This window comes from Hippoglossus hippoglossus, chromosome 13 (genome assembly GCF_009819705.1).
Source record: "Hippoglossus hippoglossus isolate fHipHip1 chromosome 13, fHipHip1.pri, whole genome shotgun sequence".
NCBI classification, from domain to species: Eukaryota; Metazoa; Chordata; class Actinopteri; order Pleuronectiformes; family Pleuronectidae; genus Hippoglossus; species Hippoglossus hippoglossus.
In genome coordinates, this window is record NC_047163.1 from 28,150,721 (window position 1) to 28,176,436 (window position 25,716).

General features: G+C 39.2%; 1 protein-coding gene and 1 long non-coding RNA gene across 7 annotated transcripts in view; one reads left to right on the forward strand and one right to left on the reverse strand.

Annotated features, from left to right (window-relative positions):
• tpst1 (tyrosylprotein sulfotransferase 1) overlaps nucleotides 1-19,373 on the reverse strand; it is a 46,075-nt gene extending 26,702 nt beyond the window's left edge. For 2 of the 6 annotated variants that reach the window (XM_034603782.1, XM_034603778.1), the window contains exons 1-2: nucleotides 19,166-19,371; nucleotides 5,294-6,333 (exon numbers count right to left, since the gene is read on the reverse strand). In XM_034603782.1, coding sequence (XP_034459673.1) covers nucleotides 5,294-6,276 — 983 coding nt within the window. In that variant the 5' untranslated portion in view covers nucleotides 6,277-6,333; nucleotides 19,166-19,371. Of the gene's footprint in view, nucleotides 1-540; nucleotides 732-5,293; nucleotides 6,334-13,658; nucleotides 13,796-14,469; nucleotides 14,547-19,165 lie in introns of those variants that run through there. The other 4 variants (XM_034603780.1, XM_034603779.1, XM_034603783.1 and 1 more) reach the window with 4 other exon arrangements.
• Nucleotides 1,591-25,384, forward strand: LOC117772578. The gene is made up of 3 exons (XR_004615805.1): nucleotides 1,591-1,603; nucleotides 3,412-3,419; nucleotides 25,266-25,384. It is a non-coding gene; the product is annotated as an uncharacterized LOC117772578 (long non-coding RNA).
• The last annotated feature ends 332 nt before the right edge of the window (nucleotides 25,385-25,716 follow it).

Below are 25,716 nucleotides of genomic sequence, written 5' to 3' on the forward strand. Positions count from 1 at the left end.
ATGCATGTAGGTTGGTTTTTGACAATGGATAAGTAGCGTTCAATTTATAGCATTAGGCTTTGTATAATTTGATTATTGTAATGATCAAGGTCATAACTTGTCAACTTTAATAAAATAACATCTTATTATAGATATACATACATATGACAGCTGCTAGTGAGAGAGAAAAAACGCAATCTACAGGGAGGCACTGCAGGTTCACCTATATGGAGTGAAAGTAAAGTGTTGCACACACAGTAAACATACGGCTTGTATTTAAACACTCACGCCCCTAGAACACTGGCTGCGGAAGGGCTGCGGAACAGATTAGATCTGAACAGCGGCTGCGGTTCAGCCACTGTTCAGCCGTGCTGCTCTTTTAGAGAGTTGAGGTCTTGCAGTTTTTTTCCCTGTGTTCCACATGCTGTTCACAGCTGAACAGACAGAGACAGCTGCACTCAAGCGTTTCTGTTGACTGAATCTATTCATCGGTTTTTAAAAAGGTTTTTATAGGGAAATATTTGAAAAATGCATGGCATACTGTATAGTACTGGTATGTATTTGAGTACACAGGACTACTTTTAAACAGGAAAATACTGTAGTTATATGGGGGGGTGCTGAGTCACATGAGCACAATCAGTGGAGGGTGGGCATCTTTATTCAGAGCAGCGCATTCTTTAGCCTCTCTCTCTCTCTAGCTGTAGTGACAGGAACATGGACGATGGGACAATCCTCTGGGAGCTCTTTTGGACCTATTCCAGGATTGATGAAAACTTGGTTCAGAGATCCAGTGACTGAATACAGTACACTCCCTCCCTCTATTATGAACTGAATTTCCCACTTCTATATACATGTCTCATGATGTCTACTCCAGAATCAATACCTGTATCACCAACCCTGCATTTAAGGAAGTTACTGTTATTATTGGAAATCCAATAAAAATAGAAATGACAAAAAAAGGTGTTATGACTAGACACACACCACAGCTTGTTTAAACTCCTGTATAAAATTGCAAATTGACAATGCTCCCCTGTCATGCATAGAATGCTGAGTTTATATATTAATATTTCTTGACAAATCGATAAAGCTATGATTGGTCCAAGCTGAGATAAACAGCAACTACAATATTTCTGTAGACCAACATTTATTGTGACTGAAAAACTAAACTGATCTCAAATACAGATGTGAAAAGGGATGAATCAGAGCCAAGCATGCTTTTGGATAGACATCTCTTTATATCCAGGATATTACTACACTCCTGGTGTCTAGATCCTGCTTCAGTGGCCTTGTCTTACTCAATCTTTCGTCACTTCCTTTTTCAATGTCCCAACAAATGTACACTACTATAAAAAGCAACACCGGCAGTTGTTCCATGTTAGAGGTCAATATTTAAACTCAGGAAATAGAGTTTCTACAAGATGCAACATTGGCTACTGGATTGTATCTAAATATTGCTGCGCATTTTGGACCACGCAAGCCTAGCCTGTACACTTTATTCTTCTAAGAATAAATATATTGGTTCCATTTCTCAATTGGTTTCATTTTTATTTTGAATGTTTTATGATCATAAACTTTTTCCAAGAGAGAAGCGATTATTTAAAACAAATGTAATCATGTTGATTTTGTGCAATTGAGTTCACAGAACTGAATAAGACATTTTGACTGATAACAAAGAATGGACTTTATTTTATGTGTTTAAATCTAAATACCACAACAGGCAGCTGTGGCTCAGGAGTTAGAGAGGGTCATCCCCTGCTCCTCCAGTCTGCATTTCCTTGGGCATGACAATGAAGCCCAGATTGCCTGTGGCAACCATATGCAATAGAAGAAGTGCTGTAATATATATGTGAATGGATGAATGTGACTTGTTTGTGTAAAGCACTTTGAGATAAGATAGCAAAAGCAATATATAAATACTGTATATTCACCATTTAATAGACTGATACTGGTAGATCCAGAATGACGCCTCTGTATTTTGCTAACACCAGAGTCAAATTCCTGGTGTGTGCACACATACATGGCATACTGTCTTTAAATGATTTTTCGCATCCCACCTCCCAGCAAACATCTGAATTGTCTATCTGGTCGTTAACCTCCGACTTACAGATTCACACTGACCCTGATATGACCCCTTAAAGAAAAGCCCAAACAAACTTTCCTGGTTCAGGGAGATGGAAAAGATGTGTGTGTGAGTATAAGTTACAGACAGAGTCATCAATTAATGAAGAAAATAACATTCATAAATGAAATATGACTCAGGAGTCATAACAATCTAATGATTTAATATATTAACAATTACAGGGGAATTTTTTATTAAATTGAGTGATTAAACTTTCTTTAAAATTTTAAGTACTTTTTAATAAATACCTGCATACTTAAATTTAACATTTTGAATGCAGGACTTTTCTTTGAATGAGTGTACATTTTACAGTGTGGTACTAATGCTTTAGAATAATAACAGTGACACATGCAGAAATATTGCATGCATGGGGAAAAAAAATATATTTTGACCTCACTACTAGAACTTCATCCTAAACCAAACCAATTTGAGTAACACAATGATATATCTTGGTTCATACCAAGTAAAGTTTTAATTCCACTTGACAGGTAGCAGTCAAACAAAAAAAGTCAACAGAAATGGCTTGCTAATACGAACACAACCTACTGTGAAACTTACCGTTTTATCAATTAATGGTATTAAATATATTGTTGTTATATTAGCAGCAGCATTTGCTAAAGTATTGGTATAGTATATAGTTTTACCACATTGTACTAAACAATGCTAGAAAAACCAGCCTATGTAAATGAAATTATTTATTCTCATAACATCCAACATTAGAAAGAACACAGGAGGAAAGAGAAATTAAGAATGTAGCCAATTAGAAGTTTAACATCCCTCCCTCATTTTTTACAACAGAGGATGTAGGATGAGGTCATAAAGTCTGTAGTAAATCCAAAAGGTATTTTGAGAGAAAACTACTCAATGGATCCTATAAGCCTATTTTTTTTGTTTTTTTATAAAAACCATGAGTATCCTCATATGCAGGCAATAGTACAATGTGGCATAAATTATCTCAAGAGGCTGTGGTTCAACGTGGCAGGAAGAGGGTGGGAGCAGGGAGGGTTACACAGAGGCAAGCCGAGGGGGTTGCACCCCTTTAACCCTTTAACAGGCATCTATTGCACTTCTCTACGTCCTGAGAGAGGGATCCCTCACATGTGGGCTCTTTCATAGGCTTTTTTACGCATTTTTCTCTGTTAATAGGGGTTTTTTTGGAAGTTTTTCCTTACTCTTGTTACTCTCACAGAGCCCTATGAGCAACTACGAACTAAAATCTAAGCTGCCGAATTGATTGGCAGAAATAGGTGTGGCGTATCAAACATTTGCATATTTTGCAATCGATTGAGAATGATGTAAAAGTAATGCCCAAGAAATTTGAGTACAATCTGCCACATGGTGGCGCTATTACATTTCACAGGCCACGCCCCTCACACAGTTCGTCCAATTGACTTGAAATTTCACACACAAGTCCAGCTCAATTCAAATATCAAATAAAATTCAAATTCAGTATAAAAAATTGTGAGACTGAGAAACACATTTCTATTATAAATGAGCAGGATTGGTCAAAAATCATGGCCGTTATTAACCATAAACTTTTGCCAAAAGGAGGGGCATAGAGGGAAATTGGCCATAACTCTTTAAAAATGTGTCCAATCATCATTAACTATTCAATTATGTTGATATCATGTTGTAAAATAGTGGTGCTAAAGCATTTTGCGTTTCGCCCATAGGGTGCACCAAAAATACCCCAAACATTCCTATTGAGGTGCTTCCTCTTATTGAGCCGCTGCTTCCTCTTATTGAGCTGCCTTCTGTTATTGAGCTGCTGCTTCTTCTTCTTGAGCTGCTGCTTCTCTTTATTGAGCTGCTGCTTACTCTTATGGAGCCGCTTCCTCCTATTGAGCGAATTAAGGCTCAAACCCGCTCATTGCCGCTTGCAGCTATATTTTTTCTTCTTTTTACTATCACTTCATAATAAAATATATAAAAGTAATGCCCCCATTGAGGATAGTGTTACCATGTTGTTGTGTTAATAAAATTATTTTGAATTACAGAAAAAAATGACCAGGAGCCCAGGCATAACAGACATCTTTAAACTACAATCCGAAAGAGTCCAAAATTTCAAGAACACTCTATATCAGTGGTCACCAACCTTTTCAAGCCCAAGATCATTTATTAATTACAAATGTAAGCCGAGATCTACCACCCTGCTATCTTCCCAAAAACCCACTTAGGAGGTTCATACTTATTATTGTGACATAAATTCATCAGATAAACATTAAAACTCAGGTGAAAGATCATCTTCTCTGTTTATTCTTCTGTGAACCAAAATGTTTATCTGTCTATGACACAAATGTATTTACAACACTTTCCGAACCAGGTTCAACGTAAAAGCACTCCAGCGTTTCACCTTCTGAATCCACTCATTTGTTCCAATGGGGCTTTGATTGTTATCGACAGACCGAAAGATAAGCATCTTCATACCGTAGAGTCCTGACATTTACTTTAGAACATAAACCAACTTGTTCTTGAAGGAAATGCAGGAGATAAACCTGCAACTCCACCACCAGTAGTGGACACACAGCGTGTGTGAAAAACAGACAACCGACAAACAGCTGATCTGCGGCGCGACGACAGCCAGTTAGTCCAAAGAGTTGGGGGATCGACAGTGAAGACTGCAAGATCGCCCAGTAGATCGCGATCGACGGGTTGGCGTCCACTGCTCTAAATGAATCACAGCATGACACAATGATGGATGGTGATTTAGTTTGTCCTCACTGGTAGTGACCTCTTTTAAGTCCTGAAAGCAACTAAACAGCCAATAAGCTAAGTCTAGTTTATTGAGACAATAGGCCATTGACTCACATATTACACAGCAGTGAAAAAAAAGAAACCAATGGAGCCATTCCAGCAGAGAGAACTGCTTAAAAAGAAAATCTATTCCTGAAATGCATCACACAGGCTTATGTTTTAATTACTCTGAAATAAAAGAGCTCTAGATGTAATGACCTGGACATGTTTTGCCCAGAGCAACAAACAAAGACACAGTCACAATGAATAGCGTGATGTTTTAGTCTGTGACAACTATTACTAGTTATTGAGCCAACAAAGAAGTATGAAGGTTTATTTGTAATGTATACCTTAAACTATAAGTACCTTTTAAAGTCTAGGCACAGATCAAGATGTCAGGGCTTGGAGTTGGTTGGGCTAGGGAAAGAAAAAAGTAAAGGAAGGAGTTGTAATATTACTTACTTGGAGAGGGACACTCCTCCAGCTTTCCCAATGAGCTCCTCGTGGTGTAGAACAGCATCATTCCAAGGAATGTCAAGGAATTTGAGCAGTGTCCTCATCCATTTCTCAGGATGGAGGACTAACTGTTCGTAATGCACTGGTAAACATTTATTTGATGCCTCCAGGCACTGAGTATACATGGTCTCTATGGCCCGATTCCACTTTGTCAGGCAGTCCCGGTAGCTGCCCAGATCAAAGCCAGCAATGGTCACCTTCCGTGAGATCATGGAGTGGACTGAAGCCCGCCCATCACGAATCATCAGTACAAACTTGGCATGGGGAAATATTTTAGCCAGGTAGGCAAGCGACTTCAGTGCAAAAGGGTCCTTGTTGCACAGGAAGTTGGCAGGCTCTCCATGTTTGACGATGATTTCCAGCAGGAAGGCCTGCATGGCGGCGTCCAGCACCTCATCTGTCACACCTGCCTCATCCAGGCGCATCTTCTCTCGGCCTGAGCGGCTCCACATCTGCTTCATGGCCAGGATACGTGGGATGACACGGGTTTCCTCGCCACAGCGTACCTCTGGGTGGGCATCAAGCATTGCTCGCATTAGTGTGGTTCCACTTCGGGGCACACCGCCGATGAAGATGAGTGGCATGTCTTTGTTGTAAACAAAAGGTGTACTGAGATTCTGGCCTGTCCGTAAAGTGGTTCGCATGCTGCCACCCATTGCTGACAGAGGGAGAATTCCAACCGGCTGACCGCGCTCCTCGATGCGATGGTGGCACTCCATGGCATGGCGGCCCAGGTAGAACACCGTGACTGAGCTGATGACCAGACAGGCCACCAGCAAGTTCTGTTTCAGCTTGCCAATCATGTTGCAGACCAGAGACAGCAGAGGACAATATCTCCACAGGGGCAATTTAGGGAGCGGGATGGGAAAAGGAACTGAGGTGTAATTAAGATTCCCACCCCTTATGGTTGCTTGCTGGGAACCAGGCATGGATCAAGCTCCCTGGTGCATAGCAGGTGTCCAGTTCCCAGCTCCATGAGGCCTGGACTGTGGCACAAAACACAAAACATATAGTTCAGCACTCATTTAGCAAGGTTAACAGCAAAAGATAATTAAACGTTTTCATTAGCAACATCGCCAGAGCAAGTCACATGAGTTAATTTTAAATTTGCAGCAGTTATTATCGAAGCTCACAGAGCTAATCAGGAATCAATCAGGAAACAGAACTTGTGATGTAGCACAGAACAATAATGTAACGTATAATGCTTGTCCCGGACCTTTACCATAAACATCCCAACTAAATGCCTAACCCTTACCCTGGGTCTACGAGCAAGACTTTCCCTTAAACAGTCCTTTGAAAAAGTGAAAAATGTCCTCACTTTGCCAAAATGTCCTCACTCTGTAAGCGCTATGCTCTGAATGGTCCTCAAAGATATAAGCACGCACTCTCACACACACAGTCTACACACCACAGAGGGCTGCCAGACCACTTTTCTTCTGCTGTTGGGAAGTAAAGCTGCCGGATTAATACAGCTTATTTGTTGGATGGGTTTCTCTGTGCTGACTCTGCAGCCACAGTCACCCTCCTGAACAAACTGCCTTGTTGGAAGAATGACAGGAAACCACAACAGGTCAGCTCACTGCAGTGCCTCACTTGCAAACCATTCACTCCAATGCAAGTTTATCATTAGGTTAACCTAACTTGGATATGGTTAACCTGAAATGATGAAAACAGTGGCATGTAGCAGGTCATCTACAACTCAATCAAAACCGGTTTCTATAATCATGGGAGTGGCTAAGAGAAGAAGGATTTCCGTCTGCATTCACCAACAGTTTTTTTATCCACATTTTACATGTGACCACATGCATAAAGATTTTAGACAGGAAAAGTACAGCTGTGAATGCAAAGCAGCAAAGTATGTGGGAATGCATTGGAGTTTCCAATCAAAGTTTCTGCTGGTAAAATTTCTCATGGCAAAATCAATCAATCCATCCATCCAACCAATCAATCATCTAATGCAAAACCGTAGTGAAGCATTCATTTCGGAGAGGGCTGACAGTGCATTGCATCTTTCCCCTCGCTCTAAGGTCCAAGCTGGGTTAGTTTAGCTAACTAATATCCCAGCTCGCTTCCCTTTCAGTAACTACCATACTACAACATGAGCTATCTCCACACTTTATTACTGACTAAAACACCTTACCCATGACCACTGCTAATGGCAAATACACTTTTCTGTGGCTGTGGCAGCATATTGGTGCTATTTTAATTATATCACAATCAGGAGAGACTTACGGCCCCACATCAAATCCACTGAGTCGGAGTCACATACACACATGTATTTAGGCTGTAATGTTAATGAGTGAAACAGGCGACTGACAAATAACTAACCTGTATTAAATTATATAATAATGAAGTCTTTGTTTAACTCTAGACAGACTGTAGATATTTCGGTATTCCAATCAACAGTTGTTGAGACAGACATCACCATCCCCAGAGCCTTCCCTGTTTCTCTTATTTTAATTCATATAACAAATTAGACAAATAAAATAAATCATTTCGTTAATATACTGCGAAATGTATTTGAATCTGCAAAGCTACATTTGGATCACTTCACTATCTGTTTCCACTCTGACACAAAGTTGCAAACTTCTTTTCTCAGTGGGTTACTAATGAGCCAAATGGCTTTTGTTGCTTTTAAGCAACATCCTTGACTGTTAATTAATTGTTTTACAAGTTACGAGTATTTCACAACAAAACATTACTGCTAAGCCTTGCATTTGCCACTCAGACAGGGGCCTCGTTCGACCCTAAGCTGCCCTAAGACCCTAATGCTTTAATCATTTTCTATGCCCTGTAACTGGGGAATGTAGAAAATGTGTACATACTAGGAGTGGGTGATAACCCTAACCCTTTTCGCAATTTTTTTTTTCCTTGATACAAATATAGGACATGGTCAATTCAACGTCGATAGAACTCATGCAATCCATGTTTTGACAGACAACACGAACAGCCAACGATAAAGAGCATAGCACTGCGTCGAACCAATCATGTGGCTGGAATAGAGTTACAGCCACGTCAAGTTAGGTTGACGCCTCTATATATACAGTCTATGGTTGACGCACACAGCACAGAGTGTAAGTGTAGCAGCCCGCAGCAGCACACATGCTAATGTTTGGGCTACTTCATATTGGTGTTGTAATTTCTCGATTTTTAGATGCATCACAATGAGGACGTGGACAACTCTGCATCGATGCAGTGACAGAACATAAGATTCTTTTTTTCCGCTACATTTGTTGTTTTAGCGGTTTTCCAACGCTGAATAATTTTAACCACCGCTGCTTCAGGATCAGAACAGATGCACATTAAAGGTCCAGTCGTCCTGTATGTGTCAGAGTCTGCTTCCTCCTCACTCCCCCCTGACCTGCGTTCACTTTACACTCAAAGAATAAACACCATCTCTGATCACAAGTTATTAGGACACGTACAGTACTGATGTTTACTTTGTGTTTGTTTGATTCACTCTATGAGACACATGTTTAAACCTGCTACACAACACAAGATGTAACATGACACGCACAGCAGGACATCAGGGTTAAAGTGACCGGAGCAATCGTCATGATCTGACATCATCGATTAATAACTTAATATATGTGATTATTGTTTGTGTGTGAAGAGGGACACACACACGCACGCACACACACGCAGATTATGACGCAGCACAATGTTTTAACTTCATTGTTGCAGAAGAAGTGATGCCCCATTTATCCAGGAACGTAAATGAAAGCATGAATGAAAACAGCAGAAGAGCAGAGTCACTTGTTGACCTGTGCAGAGTAATGCACCTCAGTGCAGTGGCGCTGGCAGGGGGGCCAGGCGGGACCACCTTGATACAGTAATGATTAAATGGTTTTGTATTTATATAGCGCTTTTCTAGTCTTGATGACCACTCAAAGCGCTTTACATTACAGCTTACCATTCACCCATTCATAAAGTGCATCTATTAGCAGCACTTTTTTTCAATGAGGGGGAATTCGGGGTTCAGCATCTTGCCCAAGGACACTTCGGCATGCAGATGGGAAAGACTAGGATCGAACTGCCAACCTTCTGGTTGGCGGACGACCGCTCTACCCCTCAGCCACAGCCGCCCTGTAAAGGCTATAATCAGAGTTTGTCCTTTGAAGCCTCAGGTGCAGCACACAAGTGTAAACTTGTAATACTGTCAGACAGATTTTTGAATTGAAATTCCTTATTTTGTAAATAACAGCAGACTTGTAATAACAGTAACAGTCTATTATACTTTTTAAAGCACTTTCTAAATAAAAAGGGAGTTCATATTTTTCTGATGGATTATATTAATTGATATTAACTGATGAAAAAGCAGCCATGTGCAGAAAAATAGAAAATTTGGGATGTGATACATTGAAATGCACCTCGACTACTGCAGCCGTGCACACCAGTACGTCAGGAGTGGGTGCAAGATAAAAAATTTAATTTTATAGTGAATCAAACAAACAAAAACTAAACCTGTACAGGTCCCAATAACTTATAGATTATTAGGGTTGTTGTTATTTGTTAAAGTCTAAAGTGAGCACAGGTCAACAGGGGAGCAGAGAGGGAGGACACTCAGACAGGACACTGACACAGTAAAAGAGACCGGGCCTTCAATGTGCGTCTGTCCCTATCTTGAAGCAGTGGCAGCAATAATTTGGCCCAGCTGCAAAATGAACATAGCGGAAAACCTGAAGACTAGGAAGAACTTGAGTATATGCATGTAAGGAGATCTCAAGCTCACTGAAGTAAAACTTAACTTAGAACTCTTTCTTCCCATTTTCCTTTAAAACCATGGTCAAGTACATCAAATAAAGATATAGAATACAATTCTATGTTAGGCTTAGCTGTGCATGAATTTTTAATTAAATACTAATATTCTGCAATAAATGATCATTCCATGCTTTTGTTCAATGTTCACTTGGTGTGTATAGAAAGTCTTCCAATATACAAAGCCATGTGGCCAAACACAGCCATCTGGAGCACACACTGAATTTATTTTCCCTTTGTTTGATTATACATGATGCCAGCCATCCTGCAGCAGCAGGGACAGCAGAACTGGTGGTGTGTTACAGAAGAAAACCAAAACTCACTAATAGGGAAATTTCATATAGTGACGATATGAAATTTCGGTGCCACGATTATTGTCAGAGGAAATTTCAAAGTTTTCACAATTATTGATACTATAGAAGGAAATAGACACACAACAAGCAATATATAGCTAAAATATAGCTAATTGAATAGCTAATGAACTAAAATATGTATTATTATCATCAACTATATCCAATTTGTGTTCCCTGTCATCATAAGCAGTGTATCTGTATGGGACTTTTATTGTGAAGGGTCACCGACGGAAGTTGATGGAGCCATGTGTTGACTAGTTGGGAAAAAGTCAACGGGCATATTGTTCTGGTTCAAGCCACATTCTTATTACACTATTACCTCTCAGTATAGGTGAATTAAACTCTCGGCTACATTTATAATTGTTAATAGGAAGAGAGAGAGAGAGAGAAAGCGACAGAGAGATGGGGTATGTCAGCGGCTCCTTCGGAGCTGGTCAGAAACTGAAAGTAAACAAGGATTTGTCCTCTCGCTGCGAACTGCTCCGATGGAGTTTTTTTCCAGCATTGGTGGAAATGAGGCTTTTACTTCAGGTCCCTCTTGTCAACTCACATTTCAGTGGCACAAAATGTGACTTGCGAGAGATTTCACCGCAAGGCGCACACATAAATTAGGTGACGCATAGTTTTTAAAATTCTTAAGGTTATGAAACCGCGGATATCGTAAAATTGGTTAATCGCGACATCCCTACTCACTAATAAGCTGAAACTAAAATAAACCTCAGAAGCTTCTGTCCATACACTGTGTAGACGAAACTTCAATGACTTGTTGAAATGCAGGCATTTACTGCAGTGATGATGTTGGTGGGTCAGGCAGGAATTAAGAGGAAATCTGATAAATACGCTAACTCGTCGATTATCGGGGGCATTTTTAGATTATCTGTAATTATTTTATCCAATTGGTGATAATAATTAATTCTAAAATGCGAGTGACAGGGTTTTTAACTTTTAATATAACTACAACCTTTGTGAGGTTTCTGGTGTTATCACTATATTTCCTTTTATAAAAGTAGTCCTATAGTATAGTACTATACAGTATGAAGCTGTGCATCTTCCGCTCCTGCACACATTTCACAATAAAAACCTTTAAAAACAAAAGAATGGCATCAATCAACAGAAACGCTGGAGTGCTTTTATTTTGAAAAAGGTAGGTAACAGAAAGTGCAAATATTTATGTCTTGTATATATACGACAGATAAGCATTGAAACTATGCTGAAAAGACTGTTCTAAAGTTTACTCTACTGTGAACAGTGGGCAGTATGCCGGGGGAAAAGATTCGTCGAGAACACATCTCTATAAGAGCAGCGCTGCTTCGCGGCTGAACTGCAGCCAGTGTGTTTGCTCTAATCTGTTATCATGGGCGCTGAATTGAAAACCACTGTGGCCTGGGCTTGAGGCAACAAATACTGCTGAAGAAGTTCCAATAAACATCATAATCCTCTACGCTAAAGTTGAAAAAACACCACATTATTATCAATTTCTATGATGACAAACATGTCTACAGACAGCTATATCTTTTGAGTATACATCTTCACTAGCCACACAATTCAGCAGTCAACAATTCATTAGGGCTGGGCGATATGGCCTAAAACAAATATTGCTATATTTTTAGGCTATATCGCGATACACAATACATTTTTCAATATTTAGAAAATTGCCTCTAAATCACTGTACAAATGTTAAATTGGCTAAGCTAGTGGATGTTAGCATTTCCATTTTTTGATATAAAGGCTTGCTTCCTGATCATTGAGCAGCTAGGGATCATAGAGGAAACTGTGTTTTCACTGCTCGTCTCCGGTGCTCTTCAACAAAGTCACTGACCGGCTGCTTCACGTGAACGCGCCTCTTATCTCACTACGTCATTGTGAGTGAGTGGGGGCTGAGCCCCGGGGCCTGTGTGTGCGTCTGTCCTATATTATTCAGCGGTGGAAAACTGATTAAACAATGAACGCAGCATATAACATGACTCGTTTATGTTCTGTCTCGGCATCGATGCAGAGTCGTCCATTTCGCGATGCATCTAAGAATCGAGAAATTTCCACACGACTACTTAAACCTTAGATGGCAACTCCACACTCAAACCTTAAAAAAACTCTACAAAAACAAACAACATAAAACCATTGATATTTTGAAAGCACACTCATTGGAACTGTAGTTTGTAGAGTATATGCCTACACAGGAGGTATTCACACATTAAACCATCACAGCCCTGCATGCAACTGAATATACAACAATCAATTGCAATATTTCCTGTTAAAGCAATGCAAGTAAGTCAACTTAAGCTTGTGCAGCAGCCATCTCAGCAGCTGCACACACACTAACAAAATGCAGGGACTATAAACAATGAATGGCATCACTAATCAGTAATGTGTATATCTGTGTGTGACTAGACACTGTGTGCGTGTGTGAAATTCTAGACAAACACATTTTCGTTGATGTGTGCATCCCGGACATCTTCAGAGTAATACAGGGCTCCAGACTGCGACCATTTAGTTGCATTTTGCGATTATTTTTGGAGACAGTGCGACAAAATGTTATGCTCGTGCATGTGAGTTACTATGTTGAAGAACAGTGAAACAAACTGAAAACACAAAGTTTCTCTCCGTTCCACAGCTGCTCAATGATCAGAAGATTGGTTTAAACCTTGCTGGAGTTTCTGTGTCCTCCTCCAGTCTCCTTCTGACTTGCTCTCACTTAAACTAACACTCATCAGGAGTTATCAGTCCAGAGTTTATGAGGCTGCATTTAAACATTATGAATGTGTCGTCAACATTTTGTGAGCGCTTAGTACAACATGAGACGTGACGCACACAGTCAGGACTCAGTGTTAAGTGAACGGAGGATCCAGATTCATGATCGGATACCATCGATTAATAATTAAATACATCATCGTAAATTTGTTTGTTTAATATTTATTCAAGAGCAATTTTTGTTAACAGTATAAAGTTGAATAAAATAGAGTATTGTTTTGGATGTGTGTGTGGTTTATTATATTTATGGTTTATTTATTGAGACTGAATATTCTGAAGAATTGCAAGTTTATTGCTCTTTGAAAGTGTGTACTTGCAGGATTATGCTCTAATATTTTAATTTTTTTCAGTGGTAAGAAAATGTTTTAAAATGATGACAATAATATTATTCATCCCAATAATTTCTGGGGCAATATATCATCCAAAAAGATTTGTTATCATGACAGGCCTACATTAATATTATCATAGGAGGTTGACCCAAGGAGGCTGAACAGATGAGGTTCAGTCAGGGCAAAAGAGCTCGAACACCCAACTACAAGGGTTGGCTTTCAGAGGTGCCAGGCCCTAGTGGTCCTCAGGGGGATGTGCCCTAAAGGGAGGGGAAGGAGAAGCATTCTGTAAGAGGAAGTTCCTTACCTGTTTCGTTGTGGCTGTTATTTTGTAAATGTTCTATTTATTACCAAAACATTTATCATTAAACAGTTAAGTTGGGAAAAATTATGAATAATTCCATTGCAGGTCAATACAAGGTGTGCCCCTAAATTTTCTGCTTGCGCTCCAAAGATTTTTAGTAAGGGGCTACAGTGCTCCTAGTAAAAAAAGTTAGTCTGGAGCCCTGTAATATAAAATACAATATAACAGCAGCATCAGATTTATATCCAATCAGCAGGCAGCCAGTGTAAATAACACATCACTAAAGTAAACATCACAGCACAGCAGTGTTACACCTGTGATTATTTGACAAAGCTTTTGTGCAATAAACTACAGTTGATGATAGGAGCATGGGTTAATGATTAAAAGTAACCATTAGCAAGCTGATTGTTATGGGTGCAGAAATGGTCACTAACTACAAAGTAAGTAGTAACTTATATGGCACTTACATGTAACACTTGTAGTTTGGCTTTTTTGAAACAAATTGTGCTTACTTTATTCATTGCTGTTCTGGGTCTGTACCTTCATGGTTGAATGCACTTATTGTAAGTCGCTTTGGATAAAAGCGTCAGCTAAATGAAATGTAATGTAAGGTTATAATCTTAACCTTACCCATCCCTAATGAAAATGGTCCAAATCATATGAATATGCATCTTTTCCCAATGCACAATAGGCATCGGCTTGCACGTCTACACAACAAGACACTAAACATGTTTTGTGACACTGCAGTGTCGGGAACAATGCAATAGCATGAAACTGTCCCTATTCAATTGTCAGTCATAATGATCAAAAATTGCTTTACAAAATATCTGGTTTTCTGATAAAAAAAAGTCCTGAAGGTACAAGCTTTTGTATATGATATTTTCAGGACCAAAGTTAACTATGACTCAAGGTATATTTCAGCAAAAAACATCCAATCAGCAAGACTACAATTCTTGCTCCCACTGGGGGGGGGGGACGGACACAGAGCACGCATGCACAGGGGGTATGCATGGCATTGCTTGTTGCAAAGAATAATACACAATCGCCTATTTTGGATTATTTTGGCTTTAAATAAAGGGAATAAATAAAATAATTTAAGAAAAGTGATTTGTCATGATTGATATTGTGGCAGTAGCTATAAACAAATCGACATATGGACACAAAGCAGCTAAAGATAAGTCTAAACTGTAGCAAGTCAGAAACTTCAGCTGTCAGTGTCTGCGTGTCAGAGCGAGAGAGAGAAAAGTGAGCAAGGAGTTCAGATGGACTGAATGAATATATATAATATGATATGCGATTAGTGTTAGTTCAGTTAATTATTTAGAGAGTTGAATAATTTCTCGAGGAGGCAGACCAAAATAAAATGTAAGAATCATCCAAACCGCTGATAGACGATATATTCAATCGCACTCTTTTACTGGTGCCATTATTTGGAGCCAGACTGCAGAGTAATGGTCAAGCAACATTATCATGGTCCCACTGATATACTTGTACGACCAAGAGAATCTCAGCGGTCATGATGTTTTACCGTGTTTTTATATCATCAAGCAACTAGTCAAAACCAAACAAATCAAAAATATAAACACATACACATCCCTATATGACAGGAACCATTTTTGGAAAATATGTATTTGACTTTTACTTTATAGTGTGATTCATGTCCCACCTGCTAACATTGAGGGGGCAGGGTTTATGACCTATACGGCAGCCAGCCACCAGGGGGCAATCAAGATGATTTGGCTTCACTTCTAGGGAGCTGTCATGTCATCCATCTTCATATTCACTCTTTGAGCCAAAGCCAATAAGAACTATTTTGAATTCCCCACCATTTGCATTAAAACCTGACCTGGCCTTCTTCTTCATAGCAATAGCACTGGAGGCTCATAGGATCTTTAAGATGTCAAGCCATCTACCACAAAATGACAAAACAGGATTTCTCTTACACAGTGGAAACTTTTCATCTTTTTTTATTTTATTATATTTAACTTTCATCACACTGAAACAAAACATAAACACCCATACAAAACATACAACACAAACCAAAGCATAAAAGACAATCACAAAGGACAAAAAAGAAAAAGCCAGACTGTACAGAGATAAACTACGGAGTTACAGCCTATACTAACCAATCATTCAGTAAAGAAGAAAGCATATGGCGAGGAATAAACATTATATTCATTTTTTCTTTAGAATAATGTAATCTATGCATGACTTTAAATTGAATCAACTGCAACCTGGCATTAATTTAGCCCAAATGGATCCTCTCCAAATAGGATGCAAAATGATTATTTATGTACAAGTCTGCAATAGTAGTCAGTCCTTTATCCTTCCAGTAAATAAAGGCCTGATCAGATTGAGATGGAATCAAATTATGATTAAAACAAATAGGAGAATGTAACAAATTCAGGAGCTTGAAGCACCGTTTTAATATTTTTTTTAATTTTAAGTGAATTTTGCAGAACAAAATTGTCCTCAACTAGATGCATTGGATAATCCTTAGTAGAAAACAAAAGAGCTGACAGAGAGCTGTTTCTCGCAGCGTGCGATTCCAATTGCAACCACTTGGGTGTATCATGGAGCTCATTTGTCTGGGGAAGCTGGTCTTGCCAATAAATTAGGGGTCTGGCATTAGTTGCCCAACAATAATAATGTTGGAATACTGGAAGGTATAAACCCCCCCAGTTTTTTGGGCTTTTGTAGGTGGGTCTTGGCAATACGATGTGTATTATACCCCAGACAAACAGCATTATTATTGAGTCAAGTTTAAAAACAAAATGATAACAGAAGGTTAATTGGAAAAGTTTGAAACAAATACATAAACCTGGGGAGCGACACCATTTTAAATCGTATTTACATGCCCTATAAGAGATAGAGCCAAAGTCCTCCAAATATCTATTTCTTTCTTCAGCTTGTCTAACTGAATAGTAAAATTATTCTTAAGTAAGAGTGTAGGATTTACAGGAATAGATAAGCCCAAATAAGTGAACTGATCCAGAATCCAGATTTTCTGAAAGAGGAATAAATACACTTTTCCTCCAAATAATGGAATACCCAGACAGGCTACCAAAAAGTTTAATTAGCAAGAGGAGTGTAGGAAGGGATACAGGGGGTCCGATAATATTTTTTACAAATCGTCTGCATAAAGAGATAATTTACAGTCAATATCCCCCACCTTAATATCAGTATGCTGCCTTATACTAATAGCCAGACGCGCAAGTGCTAACAGCAGAGGACTGGCACAGCAGCCCTGCCTTGTCCCACGCTTCAGGTTAAAAGGTTATGACCTGTTCCCATTAGTGAGAATGGCAGATGTAGGACAAGCATAAAGCATCTTGATGAGTGATGGGAAAAAAAACACCAAATCCATAGTGTCTCAATGTGGCGTGCATATATCTCCAAATAACAAAAAAACTTCTTAACATAAAATTATAGGATTATTACATGATCTAATAGTCACATTTCCCTGTGTCCAGTAACATCTTCCCAGTTTGGGGGAAAAAAACATTGTTAGGGGAAAACAGAAAAGTTAAAGCACACGTGGAAGCAGCACCCCTTACCACTTCACTTCCCGAATATTACTTCTCTTCTCCTCCTGAGAAACAGCAAGTCACCAAGGAAACCTGGCCAGTGTGTGGGTGGTCACCAAACTTGTTGGCTCAGAGTTCAGCTGTTCCAGTATACTGCCCATGAAGAGCCACTTCTACTTGTTTCCATAAATGCAAATTTAATGCAGTTTTCTTAGTGCCTAAACACATGCCAAAAAATGATGATGTCCAAGATGTTAACTTTGTACGAATCTTTACTATTCTGGGAGGTTTGACAAATGTAGGCCCCTGCATCAATGAGTCCAGGAACATGATAAATATGGGCTTTACTCTACAGTTGAAACCGTGGCTGGCCGCAGCAAGGGGACAGCTGTTTGACTCACTGTAATAATTGTGATGCAGCACTGGCTGTTCTTTTGAGACATGGAAATGAGAGTATAAGTGAGCTAAATTCCAACTGATCCAACACTGCAGCTGTGGAAGATGACCTACTGAGAAACACTCAGAATTCAACGAGACTTGAGTATTTTCCCCCCCAGACCACCTGCACAGAGCAGATGTCCTGCTGGCTACCTAGACAATTGTACTCTATGGCCATCACTGGACACTGGAAGCAAAAAAAAATAACTCGCCCTCTGAACTATTTCCCTTACACATGAGACAAGTATTTCCTATTTTTACTTGCTAGTCTAACATACAATAAACAATGGGGGGTAACGAGATGAGAAGCTTAACCTGTAACATTGCAGTGGTAAACAGTAGAACTGTCTGAAATGAAGGAGAAGTAATATGCACTAACTTAAGAAGATATTTCTGTGGGCCACAACACAATAAAAAGGGCAAGATTTGTTGGGCCTCTGACAGGACCTTACAGAGAAAATATTGTATGAAGCTCTAACATGTCACCAATACATCCGCATGTTAATATGTAAAATCTGTGATACCCAGGGCATGATTCATTTCCCCCAGCTTTACTCACAGTGTAGAACACTCTTGCATGTAACCCTAGCACATCCCAGTGCCTCTTAATGTTAAAAGCAACCTCAAACCAAACTATATTCAAAATACCGCAATTAAACGACGCCTCGTTCAGAAGCAGCGGGGCAGATTTGATGCTAGGCCACTGGAAACTTCCGTTAATGTTATGGTCTTCTTTTCAAATCAGCAAGCATCTATATCACCAGATATACACATCTGCTTGAGGGGCCTCGAATAAACTAGGATTTTATTTTCAGTGTTTTGTAACGCAGCTAGACCTGACTGTTGAGGGGGGGAAAGGACGGCAAGAATAGCACTGAGGACGCATTCTTAAGTTGGATTTCGCTGAAAGACGTACTCCGCGGCGACAAAAACGTGTGTGCAGTGGGAGAGTTGGTTCTAAAGCTTGGTAAAATGCCTTCGGTGATCTCCAAGGTGACTAACCAGGGTCCGTTCGTCGATTACCGGAGCAGATGTATGATTTCAGCGCGACGTTTCCCCGGGGGCGGCACGTAACGGAGCTATCTGTCAGCATACATTATTATGGAGAAGGCTTTCAGCTGACAGGGCTTCATTTGTGTTTTTATATCAGCTGGACTCACTTTCCAGCCTTCGTGGCTAACATGACAAACACTAGCAATTACGTAACCAGCATTTTAAAAAATGAGTGGCCATGTTAAAGAGAAAAAAACGAATTACGCTTATTCAGAACCCCTTGCCAAAACGTGCGGTAAATAGTCGCAGGTCATGAGCAAAAGGGAAGGAGAGGACATTGCAACAGCACCACACCGACGAAAACCTACCTTAAACGGCGCAGGAGACTCGAATTTGTCGGTCAGCAAACTTCCAGTGTACCAACTGGGAACGTCCGGACAATCCTGCCGTTCCCCACAATCACTTTCCGGTCATTTTCTGTGCACATAGACGGCATCAATCGCGAGGAGGACAAGCTTGTTGCGCTGGTAGACTGGTGGTGATAACGAACCAGACTGCTACAACTTACTGCTCTACTGGATGTGAGAGACGAGTTGTGATTGGTCCATAATTCAGAGAGGGTTGTGTGTCAGAGATGCTGATTGGTCCATACGGTGTTGGGTGGAACTACAGCAGATTTAAAAGCACAGTACAGGTTCAACCAGCAAATATCCACTACAATTGCAGTACAGGCCCAACAGACCCCTTAAATTCAACCAAATTGCAGCAAATTTCACACACTCAATCGTTTCATCAAAACAAATGCATTAGGAAATAGGAAAACAAATCTAAAATTCCCTAATAATGCTTAAGAAAGTGAAAAAAATCCTGGATCCATCTATGTAAAATTGTTTGTGCTATTTTCTTGGCCTATGTGCCATCCTTACACCAAGTTTAGTAGTGTAGTTTTTTGTGTGATCCAGCTGACAAACAAACCAACAAACAAACGGAAAGAAGGGAAAACATAACCTCCTTGATGGTAATAGTGAGGATGTTTGGGTTGGTTCTTCCACCATGTCTGGTGGCAGAAAGGGGGCAAACTGTTCCCTCTCAGGCCATCAGAGTCAAATCGGTGGTAGTAAGCCAATAAGTAAGGAAGTTGTTGTACACTTGTAAAAGAACGAAAATGCTCTATGCTCCTAATATGCATGGTAAGAAGCAGTCAGTTAATGGTGAATATGAAAGTAGTTTAGTGCACAAAACTGCAAGTTTCAACTAAGCACCAGTGACAATGGAATTTGTAGTTGTGGAAAATCACCCACATGTTTATGGGTAAATCTGAAGTCACAGAGAAAAAGTCTTCAGGAGTTGCAAACTTGTAGATACATTTTTTTCCCACTGGAACAACACAACAGTTACACCTTCTCAACGTCATTACAGGTGCACAATTCTGATGTTCCGAATCACAAATTAAGAAACTCCTGCTCTCACATTTTTTGCTACAGTTGCTGTAGCAAATATGGCCCAAAACAAATTCAACCACTGGTTTGATATTTTTACACAAATACAGTGAGTTGAGTTGATTTCTGTTTGATAACAAATTGGTGTGATGCAGCTGTTGTGTCACAAAGACGAGAGAGAAGCCCCTCAGGAAGCAAACAGTTATCTTTGCTTGAAAGTCAGAGAAAGAGTGAGGCAGTGAGTGTAAAAGCCCATCAGGCTTCAGAGGGTAATGGAGAGGGCAGATCAGGCCTCTCACCACATTAGAGATTGCTTTTCTGTTTCAGAAAGATTTCTTGTGGCAATGGGAGCTTTGAAGGCAGAAAAAATGGTCTGTGATCAATGATGCCATTATTGTGCCTGCTCTGGTTCCAGTCACAGTGAAAAGTCAACAGGGACCAGCACTCAGCAACTCCTGCAGGGTTCAAAAGTGCATATGAACTGATATGAGAAGACACAGGGAACACTGAGAATAAACATAAGGGTTTGAAATGTGTGGGGGTTTTGAAATACGATGCTGACACTTACATTTTTTAAATAGAGTTGCTTTAAATTAGTAGATTTGGATCAATCGGTTGCTTTCCCTCAAAATGACAACCATTCTGTTTTCTGAAAAGAAATTATGTTACAATAACAGTTTGATCCTTATGAGCCCCAAAAAATTACTTTAGCTCCATTCTCATTGGTTGGCAAATTTACAACCCAATTTCCATAAAACATTAATGATAAAGTCATTCAAAACATTAAACATCAGAGAACAATTGCAACCACAAAGGAACTGTGTTCATGTTTGAACCTTCGTCATATTGGATGACTGATTTAAATATCTTTAAATATTTAATCATACATTGATCTAGCCAACCAAATATATGGATAGTCAATGGACAGCTGACAACTTAATACCAATAAAAAGATGCTTAGTTCCATTCAGTGTTAATTGCAAGAACATTGGGTGGTGTGATGTTTGGCTCACACTCATATTTCCCATGAGACTCATTTATAGTAAAGCAGCGACAATAAACACTGAGGTAATAAGTGCTGACCGCAGTCCCCTGACATGTGAGGAGCATGGAAGGTCACTACATGGCAGTTTTCTTTATATGAATGAGAGATTTCTCACGAACAAAGTGGTAAAAGTCATCATCCACTGAGAGGCTCAAGAGGTTGATGAGGTCAAACATCGCTGCTGCCACAATGCTCTCCCAGGAGACATTTACTTAATGGCCTGGTGAAGTGTGAGAATGGATGTGAGTTATGAGACGTTGAGAAAAATGTGCAGTGTCCAATAATCTCTTCTGGTGCAAAGGTCAAGGTATTGAGTATGAAGTCAGAACAGAAATAAGGCATAGTTTGTAGTTCAGCTAAATTTTATTTACACACAAACACATATATATATATATATATTAGAAGTTAAAAGAAATTTCATGTCTGTGTTTCTTGTTCTGTAATTAAAGACACAAGATGAATCTGCTTCAAAGTTACATTTTATGTTGTTAAATTTCTAGCTATTATCCCAATATATTCTGCATTATAATCATTACAAACCTAGTAACATGCTATGGTCACAGGCATCTCGATTATTTCACAAGCAAGGCAAGCAACTTTCTCCAGCTACCAGTCATTGTGCCAAGACAAATATATTTCTGCACTTGAGCAAGATAAAGCTAAACAGAAGATCTTGTACTTCCTAAAATGTCTGATCTAATAACATGGAACAATATTTTAATACCAATCACTCTTTCATTCTTGTATTTTTACAATTGACTGCTCACAAACAGCTTCAGGATACAAACAAGTTTGTAATTTTATCTCCAGAGGGAGCACAGAATGAGTTGTTGTATTCATCAAAGCTCTCTTAACCTGAATGTATCTGTGTCAGTATTTTCTCAAAGAGCGTGCAAAGCTGCACTTAACTCTAAATTCAGGTCAAATGTGTATTTCACTGCAGCCACAGTGAACTATTTTACTCCCACACACTTTATTTTGCTCATTAGAGAAAAATAATTAAAAACAGATGTCCCTTCAAATTATGATTCATTTTTAAATCAGCTGCTCAACAGAAACATTATGCAATAACTTGATAATGCTTTAGCTTAATGGACCCCCCTAAAAACACACACACACATTCTCACACACACACACACACACACACACACACACACACACACACACACACACACACACACACACACGTACATCTATCTTGGTGAGGACATTCATTGGCATAATACATTCCCCAGCCCCATACCTGAACCTTAGCCATCAAAACTAAATGCTTAACTATTACCCAAACCCCAACCTAAATCTATTTCTAACCCTAACCCTAAAAACAAGTCTTAACCCTGAAACAGCCCGTTAAAAGTGAGGATGTCGTCACTGTCCCAAAATGTCTTCACTCTTAAGGTTGTGGGCTCAAAACGGTCATCTCAAAGATATCTGTACACACACACACACCAATTCAATCATGCTCTGGCACAGTTTAAACTCATCATAAGTATTGGGGAATTCAGCATTTGTGTTAATCTGAAACAGATCAAAATAAAAATTCAAAAAGCAAAGTCCAAACTTGAAGTCCACAACACATGTCAAGAGTCCAAAAATGATTTCCCAAATGTCCGAATGCAAAGTCTCCTAAAAAGTCAACTGAGGGGGCAAAATCATTACACCTGTGATGCAGATAAAAAGTTGAAGTGGTGTCAAATTGTTTCTAGTAGTTATTGTGTGATGTGCTCAGTCTGACTGAAATGTTCATTTATAATCATGGGACATATTGAGCGAAGTGTGGATAATTTTTTAATAAAGACATCAGAGGCGTGAGTGTTTATTTCTCCTTATGCTGTTCTGAGTTGCAGTGATAGAGAAAAGTAAACCAATCAACAATCAGCTATTATCAAATATAAAATTAAAGGATCTTCATTGAATTCAAATCAATCAATAATAGTTGTGATGCCTGTATTAAATGTGATAAACTCTCTATTTATAGCTCTTTATTAATTCTCCTTTTATTGTTGTCCCTGTCAGGATTTTGTAGATGATAGAGGAAAAAAATGTTGAATGATCATCTTTAAATGTAGAAACAAACTTGTTTGCCTCAGTTTGTGCTGTGATGCTCTGCTTGAATTTACATTTATACAAAAGGTCTGGCTATTTCTGCTGCCCTCTCTCCTCTCGTCTTACTGCCGTGAGTGCAATGCATAATGGTAAAAATTGCTCGGTTGGTGCATATGTTGTACATTACCTTTCACAATGCATTGTGGGAAAGAATGAGTCCACTATATAGGGTTTTAAAAAATGCACTAAAGATTTGGACACCACAACAAAATGGGAACTCACTAAATAGTGGACTATATAGTGAATGGTGATTGAAACAGCCAGAGACCAAATACAGTGTATGTAAGAGACACACAAGGTAAGTAACTTCAAAGCAAAACAGGGAATAATGTCAAAGTCCAAACAAATACAATAACAACTTCAATCCAAACAAAGGAAATCAGAAGTCCAACCAGCCTTTAAATGTTCAAAAAGAGTCCCGAAAGTCCCTTATAGGGGCTTATCCTGACAGATTGCTGTAAACTGGTAGGCACAATCATGCTGCCATCAAAAATAACTTTATGTATTCTTTATGTAGCGCCATCTTTAGATAAAGATTCAACATTGTTCAGTTATTGCAAAACGAACTAATAACATTCCCATCAGCCTCAGCTGTTACAGTGTTTTGTAATGAGGAAGGGTTAGCATGCAAATACAATAAAGTAAGATTTTAACTAGACAATAAAAAATATAATACCTGCTAAATGTTAACATTGTTATCATAAACTATCATACACAAATGTGGAATCATTAATCATGTATACTATGTCCACCTGTATAATGCAGTGGGTTATGGGACATTTACTGTGGTTAAACAGGTCCCTTATCCACTTCTCACAGAGATGAAGATTTTAATGTTTGGAAAAGTGCATATTACAGCAATAATTGAGACTCATTGCTGTTTTATTTATCCTGTTTTATTTGGAAAAGTCCTTCCATGGGTTTCTAACTTTACTTCCTGTCTGATTTCCCCTCTCCTATGTCTGCACTAGTTCTAATGTAAGTTTGTTTTACTTGTGTTCAATTATCCCTTCTTGTATAAAGGCCCAATCCCAATTAACCCCTTCTCCCTACCCCTCCCCTTACCTTACTTGAAATCTTCCCCTACGAATTGGGACAGCCCTTCAAGAAGCTGTTACATCACGTTATCAGTAGTCGTCTATGTAAACAGAAGAGACAATTTGCCGAGGATGTCATTGTTATAACATCTTTGAGATCTTAAATAAACCAATGCTATTGTTTGCAGTTACTAAAGTGACAAACCCATTATATCCTAATAGCATCTATACTAATGCAGGTGAATTAATGACATTTGAAATTGAAAAGCTTGGATGCTCGGCACTATTTCACATATAAATCAAAAGCACACAGCTTCAGGATGCTAGCTGCCTGCCATGATGCTTTGTTATTAGAGGAGCAGTTCAGTTCAGTAACATCGCTGATATACGCTGGTTAAATCAAGTTCATCGTGTATCTTCAAAGAAGGGGGGATGCGACATGAAATTATGGGATGCTAAGGCCGGCACACTATCGATTTTTTTTAAGGTTGTTGCGGGAAAAAATGACCATAATACATATAAACGATATTTACTAAGACATTACAATTATTATCATAATTTTTAAATCCTTATTAATGGAGAAAATACTACATTTACAGGTCTCTCTCCCAGCTTGCTGATGATTCGCAAGGCATTCTGGGAAATTATCGTAGCCCTCGGCTTGAAGTGTGGGTCTGAAAAATCTCACTCTACCCCTACACAGGAACGCGCAAAACAGAGAGGAAGGGCTAATGGATAGGGCTAAGGGGTGAAATGGGATTGGGCCTTAGTCTCGGCTTCCTCATGCTTCAGCTGGTTTTCCTGGTTTTCTTGGTACCTACGTTTTGTTGGTTTGTACCAGACCTTTTTAGACTTTAAAGGTCCAGAGTGTAAGATTAAGGTGAAAGGGATCTATTGGCAGAAATTGAATATAAAATAATCCTAGTGATGTTTTCACTGGTGTGTTTCATCTAAATTATACGAATTGATTTTTTCTTTACCCTAGAATGGCCTCTTTATATTTAAATACATTTACATTTACAACTGGAGCGTGGTCTCTCTACGGAGGTCGCCATGTTTTCCAAACTGGACAAAGTAAACACTGTTTTTATGACAACCAAAGCCTACCACAGGTTCTCTTTCATGTTTGGAAGGGGAGGGTGAGGTGAGGGTTATTCAGCTGCAACATGCAACTTCACCACTAGATGTATCTAAAATCTACACACTTAACATTTAAGTTTGCTTTTGCCTGCCTTTATCATTAAAAACTCCACACACTATACCTGCCTTGTTGTGTGGATTATTATTACTAT